Source organism: Rutilus rutilus (genome assembly GCF_951802725.1).
Source record: "Rutilus rutilus genome assembly, chromosome: 24".
In the NCBI taxonomy this organism is placed as follows: Eukaryota; Metazoa; Chordata; class Actinopteri; order Cypriniformes; family Leuciscidae; genus Rutilus; species Rutilus rutilus.
The window spans coordinates 13,488,787-13,513,742 of record NC_140228.1 but is presented as its reverse complement, the minus strand read 5'-3'; the positions used below and the strand labels follow the sequence as shown (position 1 = coordinate 13,513,742).

Sequence of the window (24,956 nt, the reverse complement as noted above, 5' to 3'; positions counted from 1 at the left end):
TATCGTGTGTGTATTTATACTCTTCAGTTCCTTTTGTTCATTGGTCTGGTGTGGACTGAGTTTTAATACTCACTGTTACATTGCTTTATCGTGCCGGGATATCTGCTTTTTGTTTATTTTGATGAAAGTATTACCTTATTCGTACTTTCATTGTCTCCTCATCTTCCTCTTTGGACTCTACACGTTACACTAACATTATAAACCACTCTGGTACATGAAATAAAAAGGGCACAGCTTCGTTAAATATGTGCTGACTTCCCTTTTCAGTTCAAAATAGAATTTAAAAATTAAGTAAATGTACGTTTATTTTGGCATATTTGTTTACTCTAAAGTAATTCTAAATTTTTCTTGCTCTAACATGATAAACCACCGGATACACGAAATAAAAGGGCACATCTTCATTAAATATGTGCCGACTTCCCCTTTCAGTTCAATTTGTTGGACATAATATTCACGAAATAGACAAATTGTATGGCTACTGTGGTGCCTAATGCGACAAAGTATTATTCAAACTGGATTTATTATTATGTGGGTGAGCAGACTTGCTAAGGTTAATTCAATTAAACAATTAGAAAATATAAGGTTAAATGGTAAGTTGACTTAAAGGAGCCGTATGTAAGATTGTGGCCAAAACTGGTACTGCAATCACTTTCAAATTACTATAGAGCGGTGTATCCCCTCCCCCTCCCCCCTGACGCGAGGTTGCCAGATAGGCTGCAGGATCCAGCAGGAACGTAGGCTGCTACCAGAGAATGTCTAATATGGCGAGAACTTTCACTCTCAGTACACTTCCGGCTTCTGAACTGGTTGCAGTTCCTCTCTGATTCCATATGAGGGCGCTCACAGGACGAGTGCAGAATGAATGGAGGTCTATGGCGCTATACCAATAAAAATCCACTTTTCTCAGGATATAATTTTTTGTCTAGTAATTTGAATGTTGAATTCGAAAGGAGATGCAAATAAATTACACATTGCTGGGTGATGGATTTTTTTGAGTCACTTATTTGCTTTAAAAAGTATTTTAAAGTGTCAATGACGTCATACACATGTACGACCAGAGATACTGCTTCACGGCAATCCTTCACTCACTCTGGTGCGTTCGCGCTCTGCACTTTCTTTTCACTCGAGGCATCGACAACACAGCTGACACAGGTAAACACACGTGCTAGAAGAGTTTTTGTTTTGTTTGTTTCTGGTCCCGCTTCGGATGACACGATGCCATCAAGCGGTATCTCTGGTCGTAATCAGTCCTTCACTGACCAATCAGCGTTCATTAGCAGAATGCTAGCGTGTTATGGGCAACAACAACTCAACCTGTCAGAAATCAAAAGGACATAAGTACTCGTTCATTCAACTTTCGACCTAAAACCCATGTTGAACTTGCAAAATCTACAATCAGATCTGAGATTTCTCAACGGCAATCGGGTGAAAGAGACAAATTTTGCTGTCTAGCCCCATTGACTCCCATTCATTTTGCACTCATGGCGATCGCCCCCAGTGGAACTCTGGTGGTACTACAACCAAAATTCGGTACAATAGAGCTTAATAGGGAGTGGGCAGGCTCTCCGTAGACGGGCTCTGCTGCTACATAGCTGTGGTAACTAGAGCAGAGCTGGCAACCCGGATGCCGAAACACTACTGACTTCGTGATTGGTAGATAGGTGGAGGGTGGGGCTTCAGGCCAAAACACAAGATGACAACATCAACATCAGTTGAGGGCTGCAACTTCACTTTTTAAATGACAATATCCTGGCCGGACTACCGTTGTCAGTGATATAAGTATTTGAAATGAACATGATTTCTTAATGTCTAGTGACATATCAGGGCCATTTTATGATTAATTGAAATACATTTCTTACATACAGCTCCTTTAATATTTGTAATTTTTCTGTACATATTTGCACAAAACTCAGCTGAATCTGTATGACGTAGATGGTTACACACAAGCTATACTATCAAAATAAAGGCATGGATAGGAATGTTATACTAATGGAGAGCTAAAGTGCTTAAAGCAATGAATGATCGTTTTAAGCTCTGTCTAATCGTTTCATGTATTGCATTTGCAATCATATTTTAATGTAGTTCTATACCTTTAATTCTTTTAAAACAAGAAGAATCGTTTGACTAAGCATTCTTGTGTATGGAGTCTTGATCTGAATTCTAATTCGGACTTGTGATGCAGCCGGAATCATAATGGCACCATGTTCGTTCGTTGGCCAAGAGAAGAACTGCCCCCCCCTACATTCTCCATTCTGTCACTAAACTTACATTTACATATGATTTTTAATACTTTTTTTTTTTATTGTATGAATTACATTTTTATTTACTTGCATCATGAAGAAAGCTGTGTTTATTTCATATAAAGTTATATAATTTGATGTAAATGGTGTAAATAAAAACGCTGTCATCTGCATTCAGTCTGTCATAAATTATATAAATATGTATTTAATGTTAAAATATATAAAGAAATCATCTTACTTTTCCGCTCTATAATTTAAGCATTTAATTACAGTAACCGAGCAATCAGTCTCCTACATCTGGAATGGACCATGAGCGACACGTTTACAGATGCTGCCCTCATGTGGCCTTTAAACTGATGCACAGAAACTCACTAAAAACAGTCACTAAAACAGGGTCCTTAGACAAAACATATTGTTTTAGAGTATTTTCGTTTGTCAAATGACAAGTTTTTAAAAGGACTTCAGATGACGCAAACTCTGAATCAACATGCACCAATGCTACAATTTTCTATATGTCATAATCATTTGTTAACAAACAAGTATTCATTCATTCATTCATTACTTCAATGAGCTCATTGTTTCTGCCTTAAAAGTACATTTTTAGCTAACTGTGATTTGTATATGTACATTTCTGAAATACATAACTTAGACAGTTACCTGTGAACTCATGCAGTTTCTGTAAAGCTGCTTTGAAACCATGTGTATTGTGAAAAGCGCTATACAAAAAATTGTGAATTGAATTGAAATGTGAACACTATGCACTTGATTGGACAAGCATGTTTTTTTGCTGATATAGTTTTCAATTGTCCCATTTCCCAACTCATACATAAACTGAGCATATGGAGAGCAAAGTCGACAGAAAGCAGCTGTCAGTCATCTGTTGAGATGAGCAGAACTAAGTGGATTACTGACCTTTCTACTTACAATTACAGCAAACGGCTTTCTTGCATGAATGGCTTCTGAAAGATAATTCTTCAAGGCATATAAGACAGATTAAAGATTTCCAGAAAAAGCCCAAATGCAACTTTAAACTCAATCGAACTGATAAGACAACCCAGAGTCACACGTACGTTTCACAGAATTGAAAATTAGGGTTACCAAGTACGTCCCCGGCCCTGCATGTTAATTCTGGAACGTGCTGGGTTAAAGCAGGGCAGGCCAAACAAACGCTCTGAACAAACGTTCAGTGTATTCCACAATGCATATGTGTCAGTCAGTCAAAAAGACGGCGTCATCACCCCACAAAGCTCTGCCGAATAAACACATGCAGGAAAAGAAACAAGCTGCCAAAACACTCTGCAATCTCTCAAGTCTGCCACCAACATTCAAATCTCAAGAGCAATGTACTTGCGACGTGCTCTTGGCCACTGTTCGGTGCAGACGTCTGGAGAATGATATATACAAGCTTTTACTTAGATTTGTAATAATACTAATTGTCTCAATGGCTCATTTTCATTCAGAACAGACTGCAATGTTGCAGTCTTTTGATTTTAACCTTGCACTGCACGTACTTGCTAAAATAAAAAAACTAACTTTTACTAATAACAATGATAACAATGCAATCTTTTTATTTCAACTCTATTTTCCAAGCATTTTTAAAGCAATGCATTCTTGCATCAAAAGGACCATCAAAAACATTATTTTACAAATCATTTTTTAAGTATATTGCTTGGGAAAAAATTCTACATTATTATATTATAACTTCTTTTTAATTGTGCATTTTGTTATACCATTCAAGACTTTTCAGAGTTTAAACTCAATATTAATTATATAAATTCAAAGGGATCTTAGTGATTTTGTTGGGGTTTTTTTTTTACAGTGCATAATTAAAAGAAATGTTAAAAATGCTTTTATTTATTTGAAGATTTGTAATGAAATTGAGTGACTAAAAATTGCTAGTGTCAGAATACTTCAAATAATAGATATAATATTTAAAGATAACCCTTATAACTATAAAGTCTGTACCTGCTATATGACAATATCTAATATAAATTATATTTTACCTAAATGTAAAGTAATTCATAAAAAGGTAAATAGGCCTACTTTACTCGGGCACACATGACCTCAACAGGTGAGGTAAACCTGTCTATGAGCTTACAAAGTTTAGCTTACAGTCACGTGATGATCTAAATAACCACTAATACGGGAGTTTCTCTCTCAAAGGTCTATGCAGATCTGGATAAGATTAATTGTAAACGCATCACAGTTTATCTCTGAAGAACAGTTGACCCTACTCATCTCCTCCGCCAACTGGAAGGAAACAGAACCTGGTAACCCATCTGTTTACACAGCGAAAATGACAGGTCACCTGGCTGCAAGAGAGAGCGTCACCAACCGGGACAGGTGGAAGATAACTGATGCTGGACGACCACAACATGACCTTCCTTTTCTAATATATAATTAATAGTGTAAATAAAGTCTACAATAACGAATAATTTACACATAAAGTAACATCCGAATATCCAGTGGTAGGCTACAACAACATAGCACCGAAGAAAACACACGCGTAAACAGTTCCAATATACGTCGCCCATGTCGGCAGATTATGCTTACCTCCCTCGCTGTGGATCTTCTTCGACCGTCTGTTGAAATACATTCTGCACGCATGTGTGGAGCTTCCAGCAGCGGGAGCGAGATGATGGCATTCGCATACTCACGCCTCAGCGGGTGTGTGCGGGACCGAGGCGCAGGGATGCGGTGTTTGATGGGAGTAACATAGTTCCTGATGATGGGTCACCCTCAGCCGCGCGCACTGTGCCGGGCACGCGCTCATGCCATCCTGCTGATCCGTCCCAAATGCACAGGCGAATCCGCGCGCGCTCCGTCATCAGATCCCGCCTGGACACTTTAAGCTGTCCATTTGGCCCTTATATGGTCTGGTCTTCAACAGTCTTATTCAACTACTAATATTATGTAAATGATCGTTTATATTAATATTCTACTTTAGAGTATTTTATTTGGTTTACTTTACCCTGATTTTTACCTTTTGGCACCGCATTGCTTAAAGGTGGCCTTATGGATTCATATTTAATTATGTATGTTTTAAAATATATTTCTGCCTTAAAATCTATTTACCATTCAAAAGTCTCATGCTCTCTATATATATATATATGAAGACTTCAGATGCAAAAGCCTCTTAAGTGCCATCTGAAATTTCCTTCTAGAATGATCATTTTTATCAAGCTTGAATGTTTATGTTCACTTATTTCACTTTAATGGCAATGAAAATTACCTATTAATTGTCATTAAAGTGAAATTACTGAACTTAAATATATGAGCTTGATAAAAATACTCATTTTAGAAGAAAATTTCAGATGGCACTTCGAGGCTTTTGCATCTGAAGTCTTCATATATATATATATATATATATATATATAGATGAGTAGAAAGTTCAAAAGAACAGCATTCATTTGAAATAGAAATCTTTTGTAACATTATGAAAGTCTTTGTTGTCACTGTTGATCAATTGAACGCATCTTTGCTGAATAAAAATATTATGTGACCCCAAACTTGAGTGGAACTATACTGTATAAAACAAAGCATGTCTATCATTCCATTGTTAGGGAGCAGAGAAGAAAAAAATCAATGTGTTTTATTTTATTACATAGTAACAGAATACATATTCTTCTGTTTCAGCATCACATTATAACATAATACATAGTCATAGCGCAATGATGTCCATTTTTCATCATTAAATATCTAAACTTCATGGCCAAAGATCCCCCACTCGCAGCCACACATCAGCTCAAAAACCATTCTGTTCCATTCAGCAATATACACACACATTTGCTACACACATACTTACAATTCACTCTTCTTATATAACACACATCCTCACAACATACAGACAAAATAAAGGGATATTTTAGTATACAAGAAAACAATAACATCGAGGACAGGTGTCGAATAACAGATTCTGTCATTGTTTTAATCGAGATCCTGAAACATAAGCAGACATCTATTGTACATTGAGGAAAAGTGTACCTTGGAAAGACGCAAGATACCACTACATTCATGATCTTTCATTCAGAAGTCCTACTTCACGCTCTGCCTCACATGGGGAACGAGCAACACTGCATGAAGGGTACAAAATGGTGACTCAGAGCAAACAGGGCTGTCAGACAAGGCCATAAGTGAAACCATTGTATGCTTAAATACTGAGGGAAGGTAAACAGGGCACAACGTGTCTGCGATACGGAGCATGTGATGATAAGAACTTTAGAAATAGCTAAACGTGAGGGTAAAAGTAGGAAAACAACAAAAACACAGGTATGTTATACTGTAATATTGAACCATCATTCAATATCTTTCATTGCCTCCTTGTACCATTGAATCACCCTGGAAGAAGTCTGGCCTATGACAGGCTCGAATGTACTGTCTTATAGTGCGGCGGCTGACAAGTGCTTTCAAGTGATAATCAATTTCAGCTTTTCATTTAAATATTGTGAACTATGTGCAGGGCGTTGACAGGGTTTATACTCAGGTACAAATCAAGCATGCACTTACTAGCTCATACAAAATCATATAATCTGATCGGCTCTCCAAAACTGTTGTTCAAATGCAAATGGCTTGTTCTCATTAGACATGTAATGACACTCAAAGCATATTCAGTCCATTGGAAAAATAATGACCACGCTTAAAAAATTGTGTGTTCTGTAGTGTTTATGGAGATGCTCATTGCCATTTCCCGTAATATAAAGATGCAGATGCAGCTATTGGAATTTCAGTGACAAATTCATCTATGACCAGATGCATCATTCATATGCCATAACTATTCTTCTCGACCCCATCAAAAAAAAAAAATTCACACTAAAAACCTGCTTTGATTGAAAACGCATTTAAAAGTACACTGCCCAACATTAGGGAGCATTCACATGAAGGACTCATAGAGCTTCAAAACCGGTGGATTTCTCAGCAAGCGCTTAAAAGTAAAAGTTCCTTTTGAAAATGCAAATGAAACAGCATATGGTTCTTTCTACAATATGTCTTACTGTTAAAACCGAAACACAGACATTCATATATTTACATGTCCTTAAAGAGTTTTAAGAGGTTTATCCATTTTTTTGAAGCCGCCAAACTTAAAATTTGTGAGACAGAATTATAGTGCAGTCACATGTAGCGAAATTTCATGGGCAAAAAAATGTCCATTGTAAATAGTGTAGAGATGTATGAAGCACCACTCACACAGAAGTCACTTTCAAACCAAGCAGCTTTCTGTTGGTCAGCGTAGTAAATGCGTGACCAAGTTGAATCGGTTGAGACATTCGATTAGCAATCTTTTAGTTTCACCCTCACGAAATTGGATTTCGCCCATGAAAATTTGCTGAACATTGGTAAACGTGAATGCACCTGTAGCTGAAGCTAATATTCCTAACTCCGTTTGAGTTAGTCACGCCGTCTGTTAATATGTCCACAAAGCAAATGGAGAATGGAAGAAGAGGAAGAAATGAAAACAAAAGGAGTCTAAAAAAATAAAGCTTTGTTAAATCTCTGCATTATAGTCTTTTTCTGCTTTTGGTTCTACCTTTAGCTTGAATAAAATGAATCTCAGAGAATGAAAACATTGAAGCACTATGTACAGGTTCCACCGAAGGTGGAAGAAGTGTCACTCGTTCAGTCCATTGATTGATAGCTATAGCCTAACATCATTCCTGATGGCTGGACAGAATAGGCTGCCTGCAGATGGGACAGGTGTTGTTTTCGGATAGCCAGCGATCGATGCAGTGGATGTGGAACTCGTGGGCGCAGGGCAAGCGGCGCAGCTTGTTGCCCTGAGCGTACTCGTTGATGCAGACGCTGCAAGCGCGACCCTGCTCGCCCTCCATGTTGACCTGACCGTAAGTGCGTGTGACCAAATTGTCGATCTGTTCTTTGGTGAGACCCCGTGGGTGCTCCTCGTCTTCGTCTTCATTGAGAAGGAAAAAGTGCGCCAGCCTTAGGATGGGCAATGTGCCGTTTTCCACCAGGTTGTTAGTGTCCCTGCTGCTAGGTCGTCCCTCCGGCCCAGTCCTGCTCACCCGCACTTGTCCTTCCTCCTCGCCCTCCACTAAACCTTCTTGTGCCGATTCCACTCCGCCGTGGGCCGCACCGCCCTCTGCGCTACCGACGCGGTAAGCCTGGGCTCCGGCAGCAGGAGCGGAGTCCTGGTTGGGTGCCGCAGTTTCTGAGTCCGCTTCCGTCTCCATGAGGGAGCTAAGCTCACCGAAGCCGGTCATGATCTGACGCAGGATAGACCGCAGCGCCATGGAGCTGGGCTCGCCGAGGCCCGTTTCGGAAATGCGGCGCAGCGGGATGCGTATAGTGCTAACATAAGTGCGGATTCCTGCACGCTCCGAGCGTGAGATGGTACGGCGGAAGCCGCCGCTGTCGCTCTCGAAGGTGACCGTGTTCTCAGCAGCCCGAGCACGAGAGCGAGTGCGGCTGGCGATGCTGTCTCTGTCCCGGTTCTCACCTGGCCTGATGCGCCGAACCTGGAGGTCCAGCATGATTGTGGGGTGGCGACGCACACCTCCAGCGCCTGACACAGGAGTCTCCCCCTCTTCCTCACCTGCCTCCGGAGGATCCGTAGGAGCAGCTGGCTCTGTGGCGGCCTCGCCCATCTCCATAGCAACAGCCGTACTTCCAGTGGACTCCACTGGGGCAGTGGTGCTACTATGGGTAGGGCTAACGCTGGAGGCTGGGTTTCTGTCCAGGGGGGACCGGCTACGTCTCGAAGAGCGAGACAAAGCCCCACCTGCTCCCGCCGCCCGGCGCATGCGGCCACGTGAACGAGTCCTGCTGTTTCGTGTCTCACGGGCAGCTGGCGCCACCTGGGGGCCGGTCTGAGGCAGAGCGGTGGGGCAGTCCGGGCCTTCATTTCCATTCTGCCCCTCCTCTGTGTTAACCGAGGAGGTTGTGACCTGTATTTGCCCCCTTACGGCACTACCATCCTGCTCTTGTGACTGAAACGCGAGTGGGGCCTGTGGAGGAGGAGAGCTTGGCAAAGAAGGCAAGTTCCTCCTCAAAACTGTGGGAGGAGCCTGTGAGGTCAGAGGCGGCGTTACAGGCGGAGTCGTGCTACTGCGAGTGCGGCGCACCGCGGCCCTCCTTCCCAGGGTGGGCCTGGCCGTAGAGTACGGCGTGGGGTGTTGAAGTGAGTAAGGTGCAGACCTTGAGGGGTTGTAAGGGGTCGTGGGTGCAGAGGCAGAAGACACTGGGGGGGGAGGGGGGGGAGGAGGAGGAGGGGGAGGAGGCGGTGGCATTGGGAGTTCAGTCGGGTCAGGGGTGTCGCTGTGTTCTCCAGGCTCGGGTTGCTCGTGGTTGATGTTGATCTCAAGACTGAAGCGGAACTCGCCGCTGTTGGGGTTGGTGCGACTGACGGCGCGCCAAGTTTGGTTTCCACTCTGTCCGCTACGTGTGGCATTTCCTGTCCGCCGAAATGTGTTCAACCACTCTAGCAGAGAGTCTCCATTAGACGTCTCAGCACCTGGCTCGACTGGACCTGGAAAAGAAAGATTATATTGTAAAAGTCATATAAATATTGATGAATACAAGGGTAATTAATAAAACATTTTTTTTTACTTGCAAAACCTAATTTGATTCCTTAATATTTTAAGATTCACAGATGTATCACAATTTTGAATCAATTAAAAAAAATCTACATTTTAATTCTGATTATTAAAAAGTATTCAGAGGACAAAACATTACAAATAATGTGTTATATAATAAGTGTTGCAAATTTTTTACAGCCAAGGACAAAAAAAAACCTATATTAGTTATTGTTTAAAAGTGGCAGTAAAGACATTTATAATGTTACAGATATTTTTTACTTGAAATAAATATTGTTCTTTTAAACTTTCTATTCATCAAAGAATCCTAAAAAAAAAAAAAATCAGTTTCAATTAAAATATTAAGCAGTAAAACTACATAATAATAAATGTTTCTTGAGCATCCAATCAACATGTTAGAATGATTTCTGAATGATCATGTGACACTGAAGAATGAAGTAATGGCAGATTCAGCATTGCCATCATGAATAAAATACATTGTAAAATAGAAAACAGTTCTTGTAAATTGTAATAATTTACAATATAACTGTTTAAACTGTATTTTTGATCAAAACAAATGCAGCCTTGGTGAGCAAAAAAGAAAAGAAAAAAAACGTACTGACCACAAACTTTTAACGGTAACGTATATTTACACAAGAATCACAATCGTGAACTGACAACGACAGTTTATGTTAACTCTGTCTGACATTACATTTCTGCCAGCTTCATTCTATTTCTATTGGTGGGTTAGATCAGATGTTTTAGTGTGGCTGCATAATGCTATATATCTTCACAACCCAAAGATTTGTGCCCCTACACTGTAGCTAAAAATGCAGATGCATCTTGAATGGTTTTGTAATTGCATTGGGACTGCCTGTGAGGCATTTCTTTTATACAAAACAAGCTGATTATTTAGCAACAGAATTCGAAAGCATTCCTCCGCGTCCTCACCGCTACTGCCCTCGGCCTCACTGCTCTGTGGGCGGGGTTCAGGGCGTGGCTGAGATGACACTCGCTCCTTCGCACCATCCAGACGCTGCCTCAGCTCTTCTGCTGTGACTTCACCTGTAATCAAAGACACACCTTATGTAAGTTCCATATCTATTGTTCATTTGAGTAGACGGCTAAGGTTAGGAATTTCCTCATGCTTTGAATTTTATTTTTCAGTGTAAGGGTAAGAAACTTTGATAATATAACAATGCAACAAAGACAATTTACTGAGACATGTTTATTGGACTATGTGCCATAAACAAGGTGTGCATCTTTCATACGGCTGGATTTGGTGTGTTCTTACCAGGTGTTCCCAGAAGATTGCTGTCTCTCATTAGTCTGTACTCCTCCTCACTCAGTTCATTAATGAAGTGATAGTATGCCTCCTCCCGCCGAAGCCGCTCCGCTTGACGATGACGTTCGTCTCGGCCGCCGGGAGGGTCCATCACCACAGAAACCGCTGCTCACAGATATGGCACAGACAAAAAAAATGAATCACAATTACTCTTAAATAGATACTTAAGCTACCTGGTTATGGCTTTATCTCTGTTTAGTTCCACGGTGTAGTTTACATTTGCAATTTTCTTATAAATGTCAACCTAATATAAAGTAGATTATGCATAACCTGTTCATGGACTTTATTATTATTAACATTAACATCTATGTTTATAAGGGAACGTGTAAAATCTTTGGTCCTTTAACTGATCACCATTTATTTTAAGCGTTTCCATTTTAATCACATTTGATTAGTTTAATTTTTAAGAGTCCAATGTCATGTAGTGTCTCAATATAAATCCATTAAAGATCCATGCCTAATAATTCCAAACAAATAAGCAAATGAGCAAAATGCTGATTTCAATAGAGAATAGTAGGCTATTATGAATATAGATAGACATAATCACTTAAAAGTGTCTCATGTCAACTACTCTTCTTCAATAAAAACACAAAGACAGCAATATAAATGCATCATTATAGACCCTGCTAATTATCAGTTTACCCTAATGATATCATGGTCAATAATAATGTAGAAGCTAGCTCCATATACAAATCCATGATACTGAAAAGGCAAGAAAATGTTCTTTCAAAATATCGCTAGATTTATGTAAAGAGAACCTGAGACATAAACTTCTCTGTCTAAAACAGCCACCATTAAGAGACAGCACGACAAAATGAACGCCTCAGAAAGGCAATCCGTAAATCCTTCATGTGGAAGCAAAACAGCTTTGACACATGTTGAAAACACACCGAGGGCGACGTGACGTTGACAATAGTGTTAAATCAATTCATATAAATAACACCCCAGTCATTTCAAACAATCTTGCTGCTCTGTAATGATACAGTAGGCCACAGACAACACCGCAGAACAAGCCAAGCACCAAAACTGACGCTGTCAGCCTCACAACCAATCAGCGTCCGAGAAGCGATGACTGACAGCCAGACTGCCCACTCAGCATCGCTTAGAGGAGGGACATGACAAAGAAAAAGTCGGGCTCCATGTCAGCTAGCAACCTATCCCAGAGACAATAAAAAGCCTAGGCTAGCACTCTACACAGGGTGAAATTCATATCTGAAATTTGTCATTAAACTGTCACCATCGTCTGTCATCGGGCAAACGCAAGTCATGCGGCAGAGCGAGCTGTCATTTTAAATGCGCAACACCTTTGATGGTGTCGACAGATTGCTGACAGGCTAACTGTGGGCCAATGAAAGGTTTAGATCATTATTTTGACAACATAAGGAAAAATGTCAATGACGCAAGAATGTAACAAAATATGTCATATAGTAATACTGTCCAGAATGAGAACAAAATAAAAAAACGAAGCTAGTAATAGATGTGTAAGTACCTGAAACAGCAGCTGTAATATGGACGAGTTCTCTTTCCTCTCCGCTCTGATTACAATGTAGCCAAGATGGGACCAACGGAGCTACACAAACAACTGCCCGGACAGCTACCATGTGCGCAAAGCCAGTTCCCACAGTAATACAGCCATAATACTATGATAATAACTATATTAATAACATTTGTTTAGCACATTGTTTGTTGTTGAAAATTTTTCTTCAATCCTTAAAGTAGCTGAAAAAAAGGAATGTCCCAAAAATATTCTCTAAAATTACAATAAAATTATAATCAATGCAATATACAGTATATAGATTAACCCCCTGTAAAAATTTCATTATACATATATAATACACACATATATATGTGTGTATATAATAATAATAATAATAATTCATTACATTTATATAGCGCTATGTATTTATATAATACATATGTGTGTATATATAATCATATTTATATATATATATATATTATATATGTGTGTGTATACTGTATATATATTTCAGGCAAATATACCATACAAAATAACTTATTCGTGTAGTGTTTTGTATGAATGTAAATGCAAAATGTCATTCAATATTATTGTTAATAAATATAATATTGATAGTTAAAATAATATTTGTGTTATTTTGTTTTATTATACTCCATTATAATGCTCTATCTACTTTTATTGTTTGTATAATTTAAACAGATATACTTTGTATAAGTGTTGTTAATAATATATTGTTAATTAACATTCATCTATGTATTTTATCTTAATTCTAAAGTGTACATACGCATGAAAAACAGAAAAACAAAGGCGCTCTTTAGCAAAGAGTTAAAATCCACGTGGTGCGCCACAAAGCCCTCGTCGTCTGTGTGGTTGGTAGCGACGTTCACGACGTTTTGCGACATTGCCGTTCGTGGACGCTCAACTCTCCCGGGTGAGATACCGGCTGAGCGGCGCAGTTGCACAGAAATATCAAAGAAAGCGACTGGTAGTCCAATAACACTCTGCACTTTTTCTTAGATCAAAAGCACACGTGGTTCATACGTCGTTTCAGCTCCAACAAGTAATCGCGCGAGGTAGATGTGGACTCTTTAGTTGAGCTGAAAGCGACGCGAGGGAAGGCAACTAATTGTCTAAACGGGGCTTGAAGTAAGTTGCCTCCCCAGCGGCGCTTTAAAGGGAAGCCACAGCCCGGATCCCCGGAATAACGGTGAAAATGGACTATGACTTCAAAGTGAAGCTCACCGGGGAGAGAGAACGAGTCGAGGATCTCTTTGAGTACGAGGGATGTAAAGTTGGACGGGGGACATATGGTCATGTGTACAAAGCAAAGAGGAAAGATGGGTGAGTTTGCAGGATGGACTTGTGCAGCGATATGAGGCCTGCGCTCCCGTCGCGTTCTGCTCTCAGAAACCAAAACAGACCGTGTTATCCGCACTCGGCCCCGTGTTTTAGAGAGACAGCTCTCTTGTCTTCAAAGAGAGTTTGATATTCACAGCTCACAGTTTCAGCGGAGGCTTATTTCGAGGGGATTGTGAATGTACGTCTGCAGGCAGGAGTGTTGTTGTGATTGACGAGCTTATGCAGTTATGATGGGCACAGGTGCATTTGATGCAGATTTCGATATGCGATAGCGTGTGTTGCTTTTTTCTTCGTGACGTGGAAAATTATATTTTCCTCCGATAAAAACTACACTTGGCCAAAGGCATGTTTACACAGCTGACCCAAAAGACACAATGTTGCGTAAAATCAGCTCTAAACCATGCAGCTCTGGCTCTAGTATCAAAAGATTCTGCTTTACATTCTTTGAGAATAAAATGCAGCATCATAGCTTGTTTACTCCGTCATGGCAGAGAATTCTAATGAGTAGTTTCATATTTAATTTAGAATATCATGATTCTATATTCATAATGTTATATTTAAAGCAATTCCATTTATTTCATAATTCATAACATTTCTGCCAGCGTTCCTTTGCGGAAGTATGTAATTGCATACAGAGTATCCAGCCTTCCTCATACTTGTGATGTCATTTGTCACCTCAGCTGTGTAAAGATGTCTTTCAATTTCCTGTCGACACCTGAATCCATTGCTGATGTGATTGGCGTCACTTTTGAGATATTGTTATTATTATTATGGAGATCAGGGTTCACTGAACATTTTTCTTAGCACTTTCAGGTGTCTGCAGGGTTTCTACTTCTCATTTGGTGCTCTATTGAATTATTTCTACATTTGCACTGGTTGCGTCAGTGACTTTGGTGTTTTTAACAGTTTAATACAGCAGATGTCGAGGATTATGAAAGGTTGTTACAGCCTTGACGAGCCTTTCTTCATATTGGTTTGTGTCAACAAAGCCCTTCCAAGGCAAAAAGGCCGGTGTATATAACAAAGGACCTCTTATATTCTGTAAAATAAGACTTGAGTAGTGATGTGTAAATTAATTGCATTTATTCATGCTTACAGAAGAGGATAGGCATAGAATATAAGCTGTACCTGGTTTGTGGTGAAAAGGGTGTTGAAATTATTTTACTATGTAGGAATAGGTTCTGCAAAACTTGCTCACACCTGGGACAAAAACACAGGGATTTGTCTGTGCTCTTCATCCAAAGCAAGACAAATGATTCTCCTCAAAGTTCAATCACAATGATCAAAGAGCTGAAAATAACAGTATGACAAGTGTAACCTTTCTAAGATCAGATCTATTATATTAGTTTCAAGTAACTTATCATGCTTTCTAATAGACTGCACCACACCCATGCTAGTCTTTTTTAATGATGCGAAAAATGGCAGTAATAAAAATTGAATTTGACTGCATAACGTGTAGTGTCACAGAATTTAGATGAATAAATCAGTGATGTTATCGATATCATATCAAATCGAGATATGGATTAGTCTCTGTGGATATTAAACCACTAAAAAGACTCTTCTGCATCTGTCTGAATGTCGTCTGCTGTACTGAAGTACATGATGTGACTCTTCTAGTGTTTTCAAGGACATGAACGCATGAACTTCATCTCCGGAGCCACTCTGAGAGTCACTTCACCAGCATTGCACCATTTCATTTGATACAACTATCATCAGATACTCAAAAATCTACACTATAACCGGCCAAAATAAGAATTTGTAGACAGTGTGAGAAATATATTATTGTTGTACAGTAGAATGTACTTCTCAAAGTAATACAGTTTATAAAAACATTTGTTTTAAAGAATATCACACAATGTTTTGGCCATTTGAACAGTAAACCTCTGATGTGCAGTAGTTTGTCTGCCCAAAAAATTAAAGGAATTTTTCAAATCTATTATGATTACATTTTAAAATATGAGTCAAATTGTTATGCATTTATTTGATTACCACTGTTTTGGTACTAAATTTGTATTAAATCATAAAACACAATCCAAAGAACTTAAAACAGACAACACAGAATCTCTAAAAACCCCAAATTACAAATTGCACAAAAATAATTAAATTGGTAACATTTTATAGATTCAGTTGATTAGATATCCTTTTTGATTATTAGCATTTAAACTATTACAACAGAATCTAGAAATTTATAACTAATATTTCATATGGAACTAAATTTCTAATTCCAGTTTAATTGAAACCATGGTTTAATGCTTACTCTTGGAACGAAATAGTACAGTAAATCCATGATTTAAAGAGTTTTGCATTTACTGATTAGAAATTAGAGCTGCAACATCAGAGAATGAAAAAAAAAAAACTTTAAAAAGCCTATTCTACATTTACTACAAGGAAAACTTGATTGAGAATAACACTCAATGTCTGAAGGGCATCGCCGGTGATATTGAGGCATATGAAATAGCATTCCTCCCAATTTTCACAACATTTTTATTGCATTTAGTGCTATCACAAGAGATTTGATTTAGTCCTAAGCACAACAATATTTTGCTCACACCAGTTGCGAACTATCTTGGCAGAGGAAGAATGGATCTGCTGATGAGTTAAGTTGGTTCTGAAGTGCCGGTGTTTAAGTGAGACGCGTCAGACACCCAAAGCTGGGCTATTAAAGTCCAGACTGCCTGGCGGCCAGAGTCTCACTTGAAGGTCCAAAGTGTATAAAAATGTTTTTGTTCACCATAGAAGCTGGTTGTTTATGTCTGGTTTACAGCTAATTTGTTCTCCAGAAACTGGACAGGGCGTTGTGAAATTTTATGGGCTATTATGGGCTATACCTTCTATGTCTCACATCAGCCACCAGGAGACTTTTGACTTTACGAGAGTGTGCTAATATTGAAAGTTAACATCTTGCTAAATTCTGCTTGGTCTTTCCCTGTGGATTTTTTTCTCTCTAAATGGGGATTTAATATGATCTGTAGGTAAAGATTTAGGGAAATGTAATACACTGAAGAGTAATTGCGGTTGCTGATATGTCTATTTGCAGGAAGGATGATAAAGATTATGCTCTGAAGCAGATTGAAGGCACAGGGATCTCTATGTCCGCCTGCAGAGAGATAGCAGTAAGTACATCAAGCTTTAAATGTGTTCCTGTCAAGAGGATCTTCTTCAAGTAGAAATGGCACATGCCATCTAGGTGAAATAAGTTCCAAATACATTTGCAGCGTGTGAATATTTTAGTGTTAAACTGTGAATAGCTCTATGAAATTGTAAGTGCAATATAAGTGCTCTTTAGAGATATAGTGTGTATTTTTTCGATGTTAGAATGCATACTCGTATTCTCTCATAATGCAGTAAAGGACGACTCACTGTCATTATTGATTCACTCTCATGTTGTTTTAAAACCTGACAGTTTCAATATAATGAAAGTGAATGAGTTCTAAAATAATGAAAAAAGACCCCATTATAATATCATATTAGTGGTCCATACAAATTATCATATGCTAAATCATGTGACAACTTTGTGAGAAACAGGCTGAAAATGAATCTCACCTTGACGTGCTGTAACTGTAACTAGTTTTGTCAGATTAATGAACGAATCATTCTTTTGTGTCTGCTCTAATCAATGAATCAGGTGATCCAGTTCACAAAACTGAATGATTTGTTTGCAACTGATCCATTTCTTGGGTTCAACGATTAACTGTCCACTGAAGGTGAAGATTATTTGTAGCTTTTATGCAAATTATTTTCATAAGATTTGAAATATTGCACATGGGTCATATGGCCCACTTTTATGATCCCATTCACTTGCCTGGAAAAGATCGACCAGCACTTTATTCAAAGTTTCTCCTTTTGCGTTCCTTGGTCATACAGGTTTGGGACAACATGAGGGTGAATAAACGATGACAGAATTTTCATTTTTGACCAAACTATGGTTTTAACAAGCATACTTCAGGCTGAAGTGTTTTTGTGTACTTTGGGTAACTTTCTGCAGGGGCCTCTGTAGATGTCTGTCTCAGCATGTGCGCCAAACTGTGTGTGTTCGTTCTTGTTTGCTCCCTGCAGCTGCTGCGTGAACTGAAGCACCCCAATGTGATCTCACTGCAGAAGGTTTTCCTGTCACATGCAGACCGCAAAGTGTGGCTTCTCTTTGACTACGCTGAGCATGACCTCTGGGTAACACACCGTCAGGCACTCATATGCATTATGCACACACACAGAGAAATGTTTCTATACAGTACATATCTTGTTGATGGTTTATGTGTCTTTGTAGCACATCATCAAGTTCCACAGAGCCTCCAAGGCCAATAAGAAGCCTCTTCAGCTGCCCCGCGGGATGGTAAAGTCGTTGCTCTACCAGATCCTGGACGGCATCCACTATTTGCACGCCAACTGGGTCCTGCACAGAGACCTGGTGAGGTTCTCTGTGTGTTCATTTGAATAGTTAATGTTCATACAGAAGTAGCTCATTTGCCATGTTTATCATTCTTTTTGTGGTCATCTTGGTTAAAAGTAGTAGTTGTGTGTGTGTTGAATGTTCTCACATTAGGCTGATTATTAGAAATCCCATGAAAGATTTTCCAGTAGGTGGCAGCATTTATGTAAGATTTTTTTTTTTACAAATATTTCCTTGTCACAACAAATGTAAGGATGGAATTTAACAAAATTAACTTAAAAGTAAAAAAAAAAAAAAAAAAAAAAGGCAATTGAAATAAAACTAAAACTAAACTAAAATATTAATATTAAATGAAAAGCTTAAAACACTTAAAATTTAGAAATGTTGCTTTGGCAATAAATAAGTTTAAGATGTAAAAAAAAAACAAAAAAAGCAATTAAAACTAAATAGAAATATTAAAAATGACAAAAGCACATAGCAAAATGACTAAAACTTAAGATAATGAAAATATTTGTTGCTTTGGCAATAAATAAGTTAAAGATGTACTAATTACTAGAACTAAACTAAAAAATATATTCACCTAAATAGAAATATTACACTTTTTATTTTTATTTTTTATACTGAGAAATAGCCCAAATGAAATACCAAAATTTCCCTTGGAAAAAATTAAATTAAAAATGACAAAAGCATATAACAAACTTACTAAAACTTAAGATAAAATGAAAACTGAAAATATGAAAATAAAGTTAAAAAATATAAATGCTTATAACAATATATAAATAATACTAAAATAACACTGTTGCCAGATTAATGAATGATGAATTATAAATAAATGTAAAGCAATTATTGCAAAAACAGTGTTAATGAAACCAAACTTCATTTAGTTGTATTTTTCTTCTTTTTTTAAACGGATCATGTTCTGAATAAGAACCAGTTCTTGGTTCCAAACCTAATCACATCTGCTTTAACATCACAACCCAAACTTGGTATGGTTGTCACAAAAACGCAGGGAAACATCTTGACCCTAATAAAAATATTCCAAAATACCGTTTCGTGGCCATAAAGAATTATTCATGCATGGTAAGGTTTCAAAATTCCAAAAATTTGCAAACAAGTTAATTTTGGACCCTGGTTACAGCATCACTTGCCACACTGAAATGAGAGAGGAAGTGTTACAGCTCTGACCTTTGACTCTTTCACCACAGAAACCTGCAAACATATTGGTAATGGGAGAAGGTCCTGAAAGAGGACGTGTGAAGATAGGTATGACATCAGCTCTTTTGACAAAAAGGAGAGATGCGTTTATCTGAATGTGTTGATGCACGTCCATAAGCATTTTTAAACTTCCTTCCCTTACGTGCAGCTGATATGGGTTTTGCACGGCTCTTCAACTCACCACTGAAGCCTTTAGCAGATCTGGACCCTGTAGTTGTTACGTTCTGGTACAGAGCACCAGAGCTGCTGCTGGGAGCCAGACATTACACCAAAGCCATCGGTGAGACGCTAGTTTATGAGCATCTTGCAAATGCTCATTTTAAAAAGTGTTTTTTAGATGATTTTCTCTCTGCTTTACAGATATATGGGCGATTGGCTGTATCTTCGCTGAGCTTTTGACCTCAGAGCCGATCTTCCACTGTCGACAAGAGGACATCAAGACTAGTAATCCCTACCATCACGATCAGCTGGACCGGATCTTTAATGTCATGGGCTTTCCTGCAGGTATTCAACATCCACTTTTCATTCAAATCTAGACGATTCAGGGGTCATAACAGGTCAAAGGTCATTTTCTCTTGCAGAAACAATCCATAGAAGTAAAAAATCTGTCTTTTTTGTATTTAAATATTTATATTTACAGGTACAGTTCGTTAAAGTTGAAGGTTAAAGGAACACTCCACTGTTTTTTGAAATAGGGCTTATTCACCTTCTTTCCTACATTTAGATAGGTGGGCAAATGCATTTTTGTCTCAGTGCATGCATTGTTTTAGTTTGACAGGGTCAGCGCTAGCTTAGCTTAGCATAATGAATGGAATCCTTTGTTGCCAGCTAGCATGTCCTGAGTAAAAGTGATATATAAAAAAACAAAAAAAACACCTAATTACTTCTTGTGGCCTGCGTATTCACAACAAGTACAAATAGCGATGCAGATTAACACTAGGCGATTTCCTATGCAGATATTGACTTATATATTAAGGACTATATTAGGGGGAAGCACAGGCCAAGCACTGCTACTTGGGTGTGATATCTGTGCGCCCAAGTCACAGGCAAAGCACTGCTCTTCCCCCTAATATAGTCCCAAGTCAATATCTGCATAGGAAATCACCTAGTGTTAATCTGCATCGCTATTTGTACTTGTTGTGAATACGCAGGCCACAAGTAGTAATTAGGTGGGTTTTTTTTATTTTTTATATCACTTTTACTCAGGACATGCTAGCTGGCAACAAAGGATTCCATTCATTATGCTAAGCTAAGCTAGCGCTCACCCTGTCAAACTAAAACAATGCATGCACTGAGACAAAAATGCATTTGCCCACCTATCTAAATGTAGGAAAGAAGGTGAATAAGCCCTATTTCAAAAAACGGTGGAGTGTTCCTTTAACAATGCTTCAGTCAGTAATCTTTGTGCGCAATCTAATTTTCTCCTCAGACAAAGACTGGGAGGACATTAAGAAGATGCCGGAACACTCCACGTTGATGAAAGACTTCAGGAGGAATACGTTAGTTTGATTTCATCTTCAAAATGTTATTAATAAGGTGTTTCATGTACTAGTGTTTGATTTGATGGTGTTTGTCCCTCTTGCTGTAGATACACTAACTGCAGCCTTATAAAGTATATGGAGAAACATAAAGTCAAACCTGACAGCAAAGCATTCCACTTGGTAAGTGGGCGAAAAGAATTGCAGGTCTCATACTGTATGTTCATTTTATATACTTTAATTAGGGGCCGTTTAAATGACATAGGTTTCAACAAAAAATATAACTTTTTATGAGTTTTGTCAACGTTTTTAGTTCATCGTTGTCATGTACACATACCCTTATTAATTAAAATTTGTTTAAATTTTCAACATCTGCACTCCCTCAGCTGCAAAAGCTGCTTACTATGGACCCAATCCGCCGAATCACATCTGAGCAGGCCATGCAAGACCCGTACTTCCTGGAGGAGCCGTTACCCACGTCTGAGTGAGTGATTCGAAACGTAAAATCAGCCATCTTGTCTGACATGAGTGATTTTGATTAGGATTTCTGTATGTTTAATGTACGTACACTGAAATTAGGCCAACCACAGGGCTCTACTTACATAACTTCAAATCTTTTTGTTTAGTGTCTTTGCTGGATGCCAGATTCCTTATCCCAAACGGGAATTCCTGACGGAAGAGGAGCCAGAAGACAAGGCAGATAAAGTAAGAAATGTGTGTTTTCCGTTTTTTTTACTCTTTGTCTCGTTAATATTTATTACAGCTATTTAAAAAAAATATGCATTTGAATATGATCATGTCCCCTGACTCTCTTTCTCTTTCTCTTTGTCACCCACATGCAGAAAAACCAGCAGCAGCAACAGCAGGGGAACAACCACACCAATGGGGCGGGACACACAGGTAACCCTGACAACAGCCACGCACAAGGCCCGCCTCTGAAGAAGGTGAGAGTGGTTCCGCCCACTACTACCTCAAGTGGCCTGATCATGACCTCAGATTACCAGGTAACGCGTGAAAACACAAACCTTTATCTTTTTTATTAAAACAGGACAGTTTAATAAGTGTGTACGTACACACACACACACACACACACACACACACACACACACACACACACACATATCTCTCCCAACTAATGCTGTGTAAACTATACAGGGACCCTCTCATTTGGTACATTACAATGATATTAGAGGTTAAAATTTACAACAGAGCCCAAAATATTATATTCAGCTACAAATTTTTTTTTATTTTTTTTTAGATATAATTATTACTCAAATGAAAACTTAACTTAAATGTTTGTGTAAAACTCAGTTGCACATAAGGTAGTTTTCATAAACGCTTGACTTCATTACACGTTTATTAAAAAATATATATAATGAACAGTAAATAAGCTATAGCTAACTAACAAACTATGAACACTGGATAACTTAAGTGACACATTGTTTTATTGACATCTAATGTTAATCTTCTTCACCAGCAAATCAGCATATTAGAATGATTTCTGAAGGATCATGTGACACTGAAGACTGGAGTAATGATGCTGAAAATTCAGCTTTGCCATCACAGGAATAAATGATATTTTAAAATAGAAAAGAGATATTTTAAAGTGTTTTTTGATCAAATAAATGCAGTCCTGGAGAGCATAAGAGACAAAAAATTTGCAGCTGATATCTGTAATTTAGGCATATTTCCATTTAGATTTATTCATTTAGCACATACTTTTATCCAAAGCAACATATAAGTGATGAAGAGCTCGGTTGCCTTTGTCTAGCATCTCATTTTGTTCCTCTTTAGTTGCGATAGCCTCTCAGTCCATTTTCCTCCACACTGCAGACACGCAGTGAGATCCTGAGAGTTTCCATTTTGAACACTAAGAACCATTAGCATGCAAGCATTCGTGTCTTGAGTGCTTGTTGCTTCATAAATTTGAAAACAAAGACTGTCGCTTTTCTTCTGTGTTCCAGCGCTCCAATCCACATGCTGCCTACCAGAACCCAGGACCAAGCACATCATTGCCCCAAAGCAGCATGGGATACTCCTCTACCTCCCAGCAGCCTCCACAGTACTCACACCAGACCCACCGCTACTGAGTCAGACCATGCCCCCTCCCCACCCCCCCTTTACGGTGCCCAATAGGGAGAATGTACTTAGGGGGGCGGGTGTGGACCTGAGCTGAACCGCCCTCTTACCCCACTGGGCGCTCTGCTGTGCAGCATTTCCATAGAGACACCACAGGAACAATAACTGTATACGTAACATAACAACTATCACCGTATCATACAGCCGACATTATACTCCGCTTACAAAAGGAGAAAGATTTTCTTTTTAAATGCATAAACTTTAAGTGAAAAGCTGATGAAAAACAGATATTTGTTCCATTGGTGATAGTCTTCGCTGCAAGTCTGTGCTACTTCACATGAAAAAAAAAAAAAAAAAGCAACAAACATTCTCAATATGTGGTACTGAACAGCTGCACTATGTAGTGAGACTGGTTTGGAGTGAGGTGGGGATCCACCGTACCATCCAATCTCTTTAGTTCTCACTTCGGAAAATCCGTTGGCCTCTCCAAGACTTAAAGCTGCTATGTGACTGCCAGCAAAGACAAGAATGACGTTTGTCAGTCTGTCTGTCTATCCGTCTGCCCTTACACACACACTCACACTCACACATAACGAATACTCAAGCACTCACTCTTTTAGCCCATTGCTGGGGACCGAATTCTCTGTGCTGGAGCTGCTGACTGAAGCATAATGAGAACCTCTAGTGCCCCCTGCTGGATCATACTGGTAGGAGGCGATATAAAAGATACAACAATCTTGATTTTTAGTAGTTAATAATTTAATGTTTCGGTTTTACGTTAGGAGAGGTCAGCAACTTCCATTTTGCTGTCACACCGGCTGTTACGCGTGAAAGATCGGCCTTAGAACTTAATGACAAAAGTGTGTGGACAGCAGATTGAACATGCATTGTACTGTATTGTAATTAAATATTTTACATGAAACAAATATCCTGACAATAAAAGTGGAAGCATTTAAAAAAAGAAAGAAAGAAGACGTGGAAAAGCTGTTGTGTGAGTGTTTGTGTACATTTCCAGTGGCAATAAAACACAGGCAATGCTTTCATTTTTGCCTCTTTTAAAATAATTGAGCATATGGCTGGGTTATCTTTTATAATTTAAAATGAAGAAAAATATTTGAGGTTTGTTGCACTGGATTACAGTAGTGTATTTAAAGCTGTTTATTTTATTTTTTAAACTTGCGTCTAATGCCAGTTTGGCCAGGAACATTTCTGTTTCCTGCCTATTGGTATTTTAGTGTATTACTAAGTCTGTAACAAAGGACTATTATATTGTGGTGTTATACTGTCTATAACAATGATTACATAAGAATCTAGACTTAGGTCATTAAAACATAGACTTGGCTCAGATCGCTTGATGTAATTGCCACATTCCCATGACTTCATTCATAGGAGTCCCATATTAATTTTTTCTTCATCTATTTGACCCGTCCCACTTCAGAGGTCTGCATAACATTTTTGTCCATTTAATTTAATTTAATTGATTTTTAGTTCATTATTTTAATTACAAATTCTTGTAACTAATGTTAAATAACCAGTAACCCCTGCTGAATGACTGCTTAAATTAGACTAAATTTTTATTTAGTAGTGTAAACATAAAATAAAATATACATATATAAAATAAACATAGTTTATTTAATGTGTATTACTATTATTTCATGTTTATAACCCACCCATGGTCAATATTTGCTGTTTCATGTCCTATTTTATACCCTATTTGTGGATAGTGCCAGTTCCAAACGTTTGTTAAAATGCTATTTAGTCTTCAATTCTAGTTGTTCCTTTATAATAAGTAGCCTAAGTTTTATGAAGCATTTTTCTGTGGCGTGTAAAGCTCGCCCAATATCCCCAGA

General features: G+C 38.5%; 3 protein-coding genes across 8 annotated transcripts in view; 1 reads left to right on the top strand and 2 right to left on the bottom strand.

Annotated features, from left to right (window-relative positions):
* The window catches only part of atp8a2 (ATPase phospholipid transporting 8A2), a 60,980-nt gene extending 55,940 nt beyond the window's left edge, over nucleotides 1-5,040 (bottom strand). For 2 of the 3 annotated variants that reach the window (XM_084399055.1, XM_084399056.1), the window contains exon 1: nucleotides 4,794-5,040. In XM_084399055.1, coding sequence (XP_084255181.1) covers nucleotides 4,794-4,836 — 43 coding nt within the window. In that variant the 5' untranslated portion in view covers nucleotides 4,837-5,040. The remainder of the gene's footprint in view (nucleotides 1-4,793) is intronic. The other variant, XM_084399059.1, reaches the window with a different exon arrangement.
* A 775-nt stretch (nucleotides 5,041-5,815) lies between these two features.
* On the bottom strand, nucleotides 5,816-12,718 carry rnf6 (ring finger protein (C3H2C3 type) 6). The gene is made up of 4 exons (XM_084399054.1): nucleotides 12,601-12,718; nucleotides 11,061-11,216; nucleotides 10,718-10,831; nucleotides 5,816-9,720 (listed from the first exon to the last, which is right to left on the bottom strand). Exons 1-4 carry the CDS (start codon nucleotides 12,710-12,712, stop codon nucleotides 7,886-7,888), a joined length of 2,217 nt encoding a protein of 738 aa, XP_084255180.1. The 5' UTR covers nucleotides 12,713-12,718; the 3' UTR covers nucleotides 5,816-7,885.
* Nucleotides 12,719-13,436: 718 nt separating this feature from the next.
* Nucleotides 13,437-24,147, top strand: cdk8 (cyclin dependent kinase 8). Of its 4 annotated transcripts, none has more exons than XM_084399014.1 (14): nucleotides 13,437-13,519; nucleotides 13,606-13,929; nucleotides 16,985-17,060; nucleotides 18,004-18,114; nucleotides 18,212-18,352; nucleotides 19,540-19,597; nucleotides 19,698-19,829; nucleotides 19,910-20,053; nucleotides 20,979-21,048; nucleotides 21,138-21,210; nucleotides 21,414-21,511; nucleotides 21,654-21,732; nucleotides 21,870-22,031; nucleotides 22,992-24,147. In XM_084399014.1, exons 2-14 carry the CDS (start codon nucleotides 13,802-13,804, stop codon nucleotides 23,115-23,117), a joined length of 1,398 nt encoding a protein of 465 aa, XP_084255140.1. In that variant the 5' UTR covers nucleotides 13,437-13,519; nucleotides 13,606-13,801; the 3' UTR covers nucleotides 23,118-24,147. The 4 variants fall into 4 exon arrangements, with proteins under 4 accessions (XP_084255140.1, XP_084255138.1, XP_084255139.1 ...); XM_084399012.1 differs by having other exon boundaries at nucleotides 13,444-13,519; nucleotides 21,654-21,741; XM_084399013.1 differs by having other exon boundaries at nucleotides 13,446-13,929.
* The last annotated feature ends 809 nt before the right edge of the window (nucleotides 24,148-24,956 follow it).

Excerpts from the sequence above, each read along its gene's own strand:
- cdk8 (XM_084399012.1), top strand. The coding sequence starts at position 13,802 with ATGGACTATGACTTCAAAGTGAAGCTCACCGGGGAGAGAGAACGAGTC. Across the intron at positions 19,830-19,909 it reads ACATTACACCAAAGCCATCG|ATATATGGGCGATTGGCTGT; the intron begins GTGAGACGCTAG and ends TCTGCTTTACAG. Across the intron at positions 21,049-21,137 it reads AAAGACTTCAGGAGGAATAC|ATACACTAACTGCAGCCTTA; the intron begins GTTAGTTTGATT and ends CTCTTGCTGTAG.
- rnf6 (XM_084399054.1), bottom strand. The coding sequence starts at position 12,712 with ATGGTAGCTGTCCGGGCAGTTGTTTGTGTAGCTCCGTTGGTCCCATCT. Across the intron at positions 11,217-12,600 it reads TATTACAGCTGCTGTTTCAG|CGGTTTCTGTGGTGATGGAC; the intron begins GTACTTACACAT and ends ATCTGTGAGCAG. Across the intron at positions 9,721-10,717 it reads TGAGGCCGAGGGCAGTAGCG|GTCCAGTCGAGCCAGGTGCT; the intron begins GTGAGGACGCGG and ends TTTCTTTTCCAG.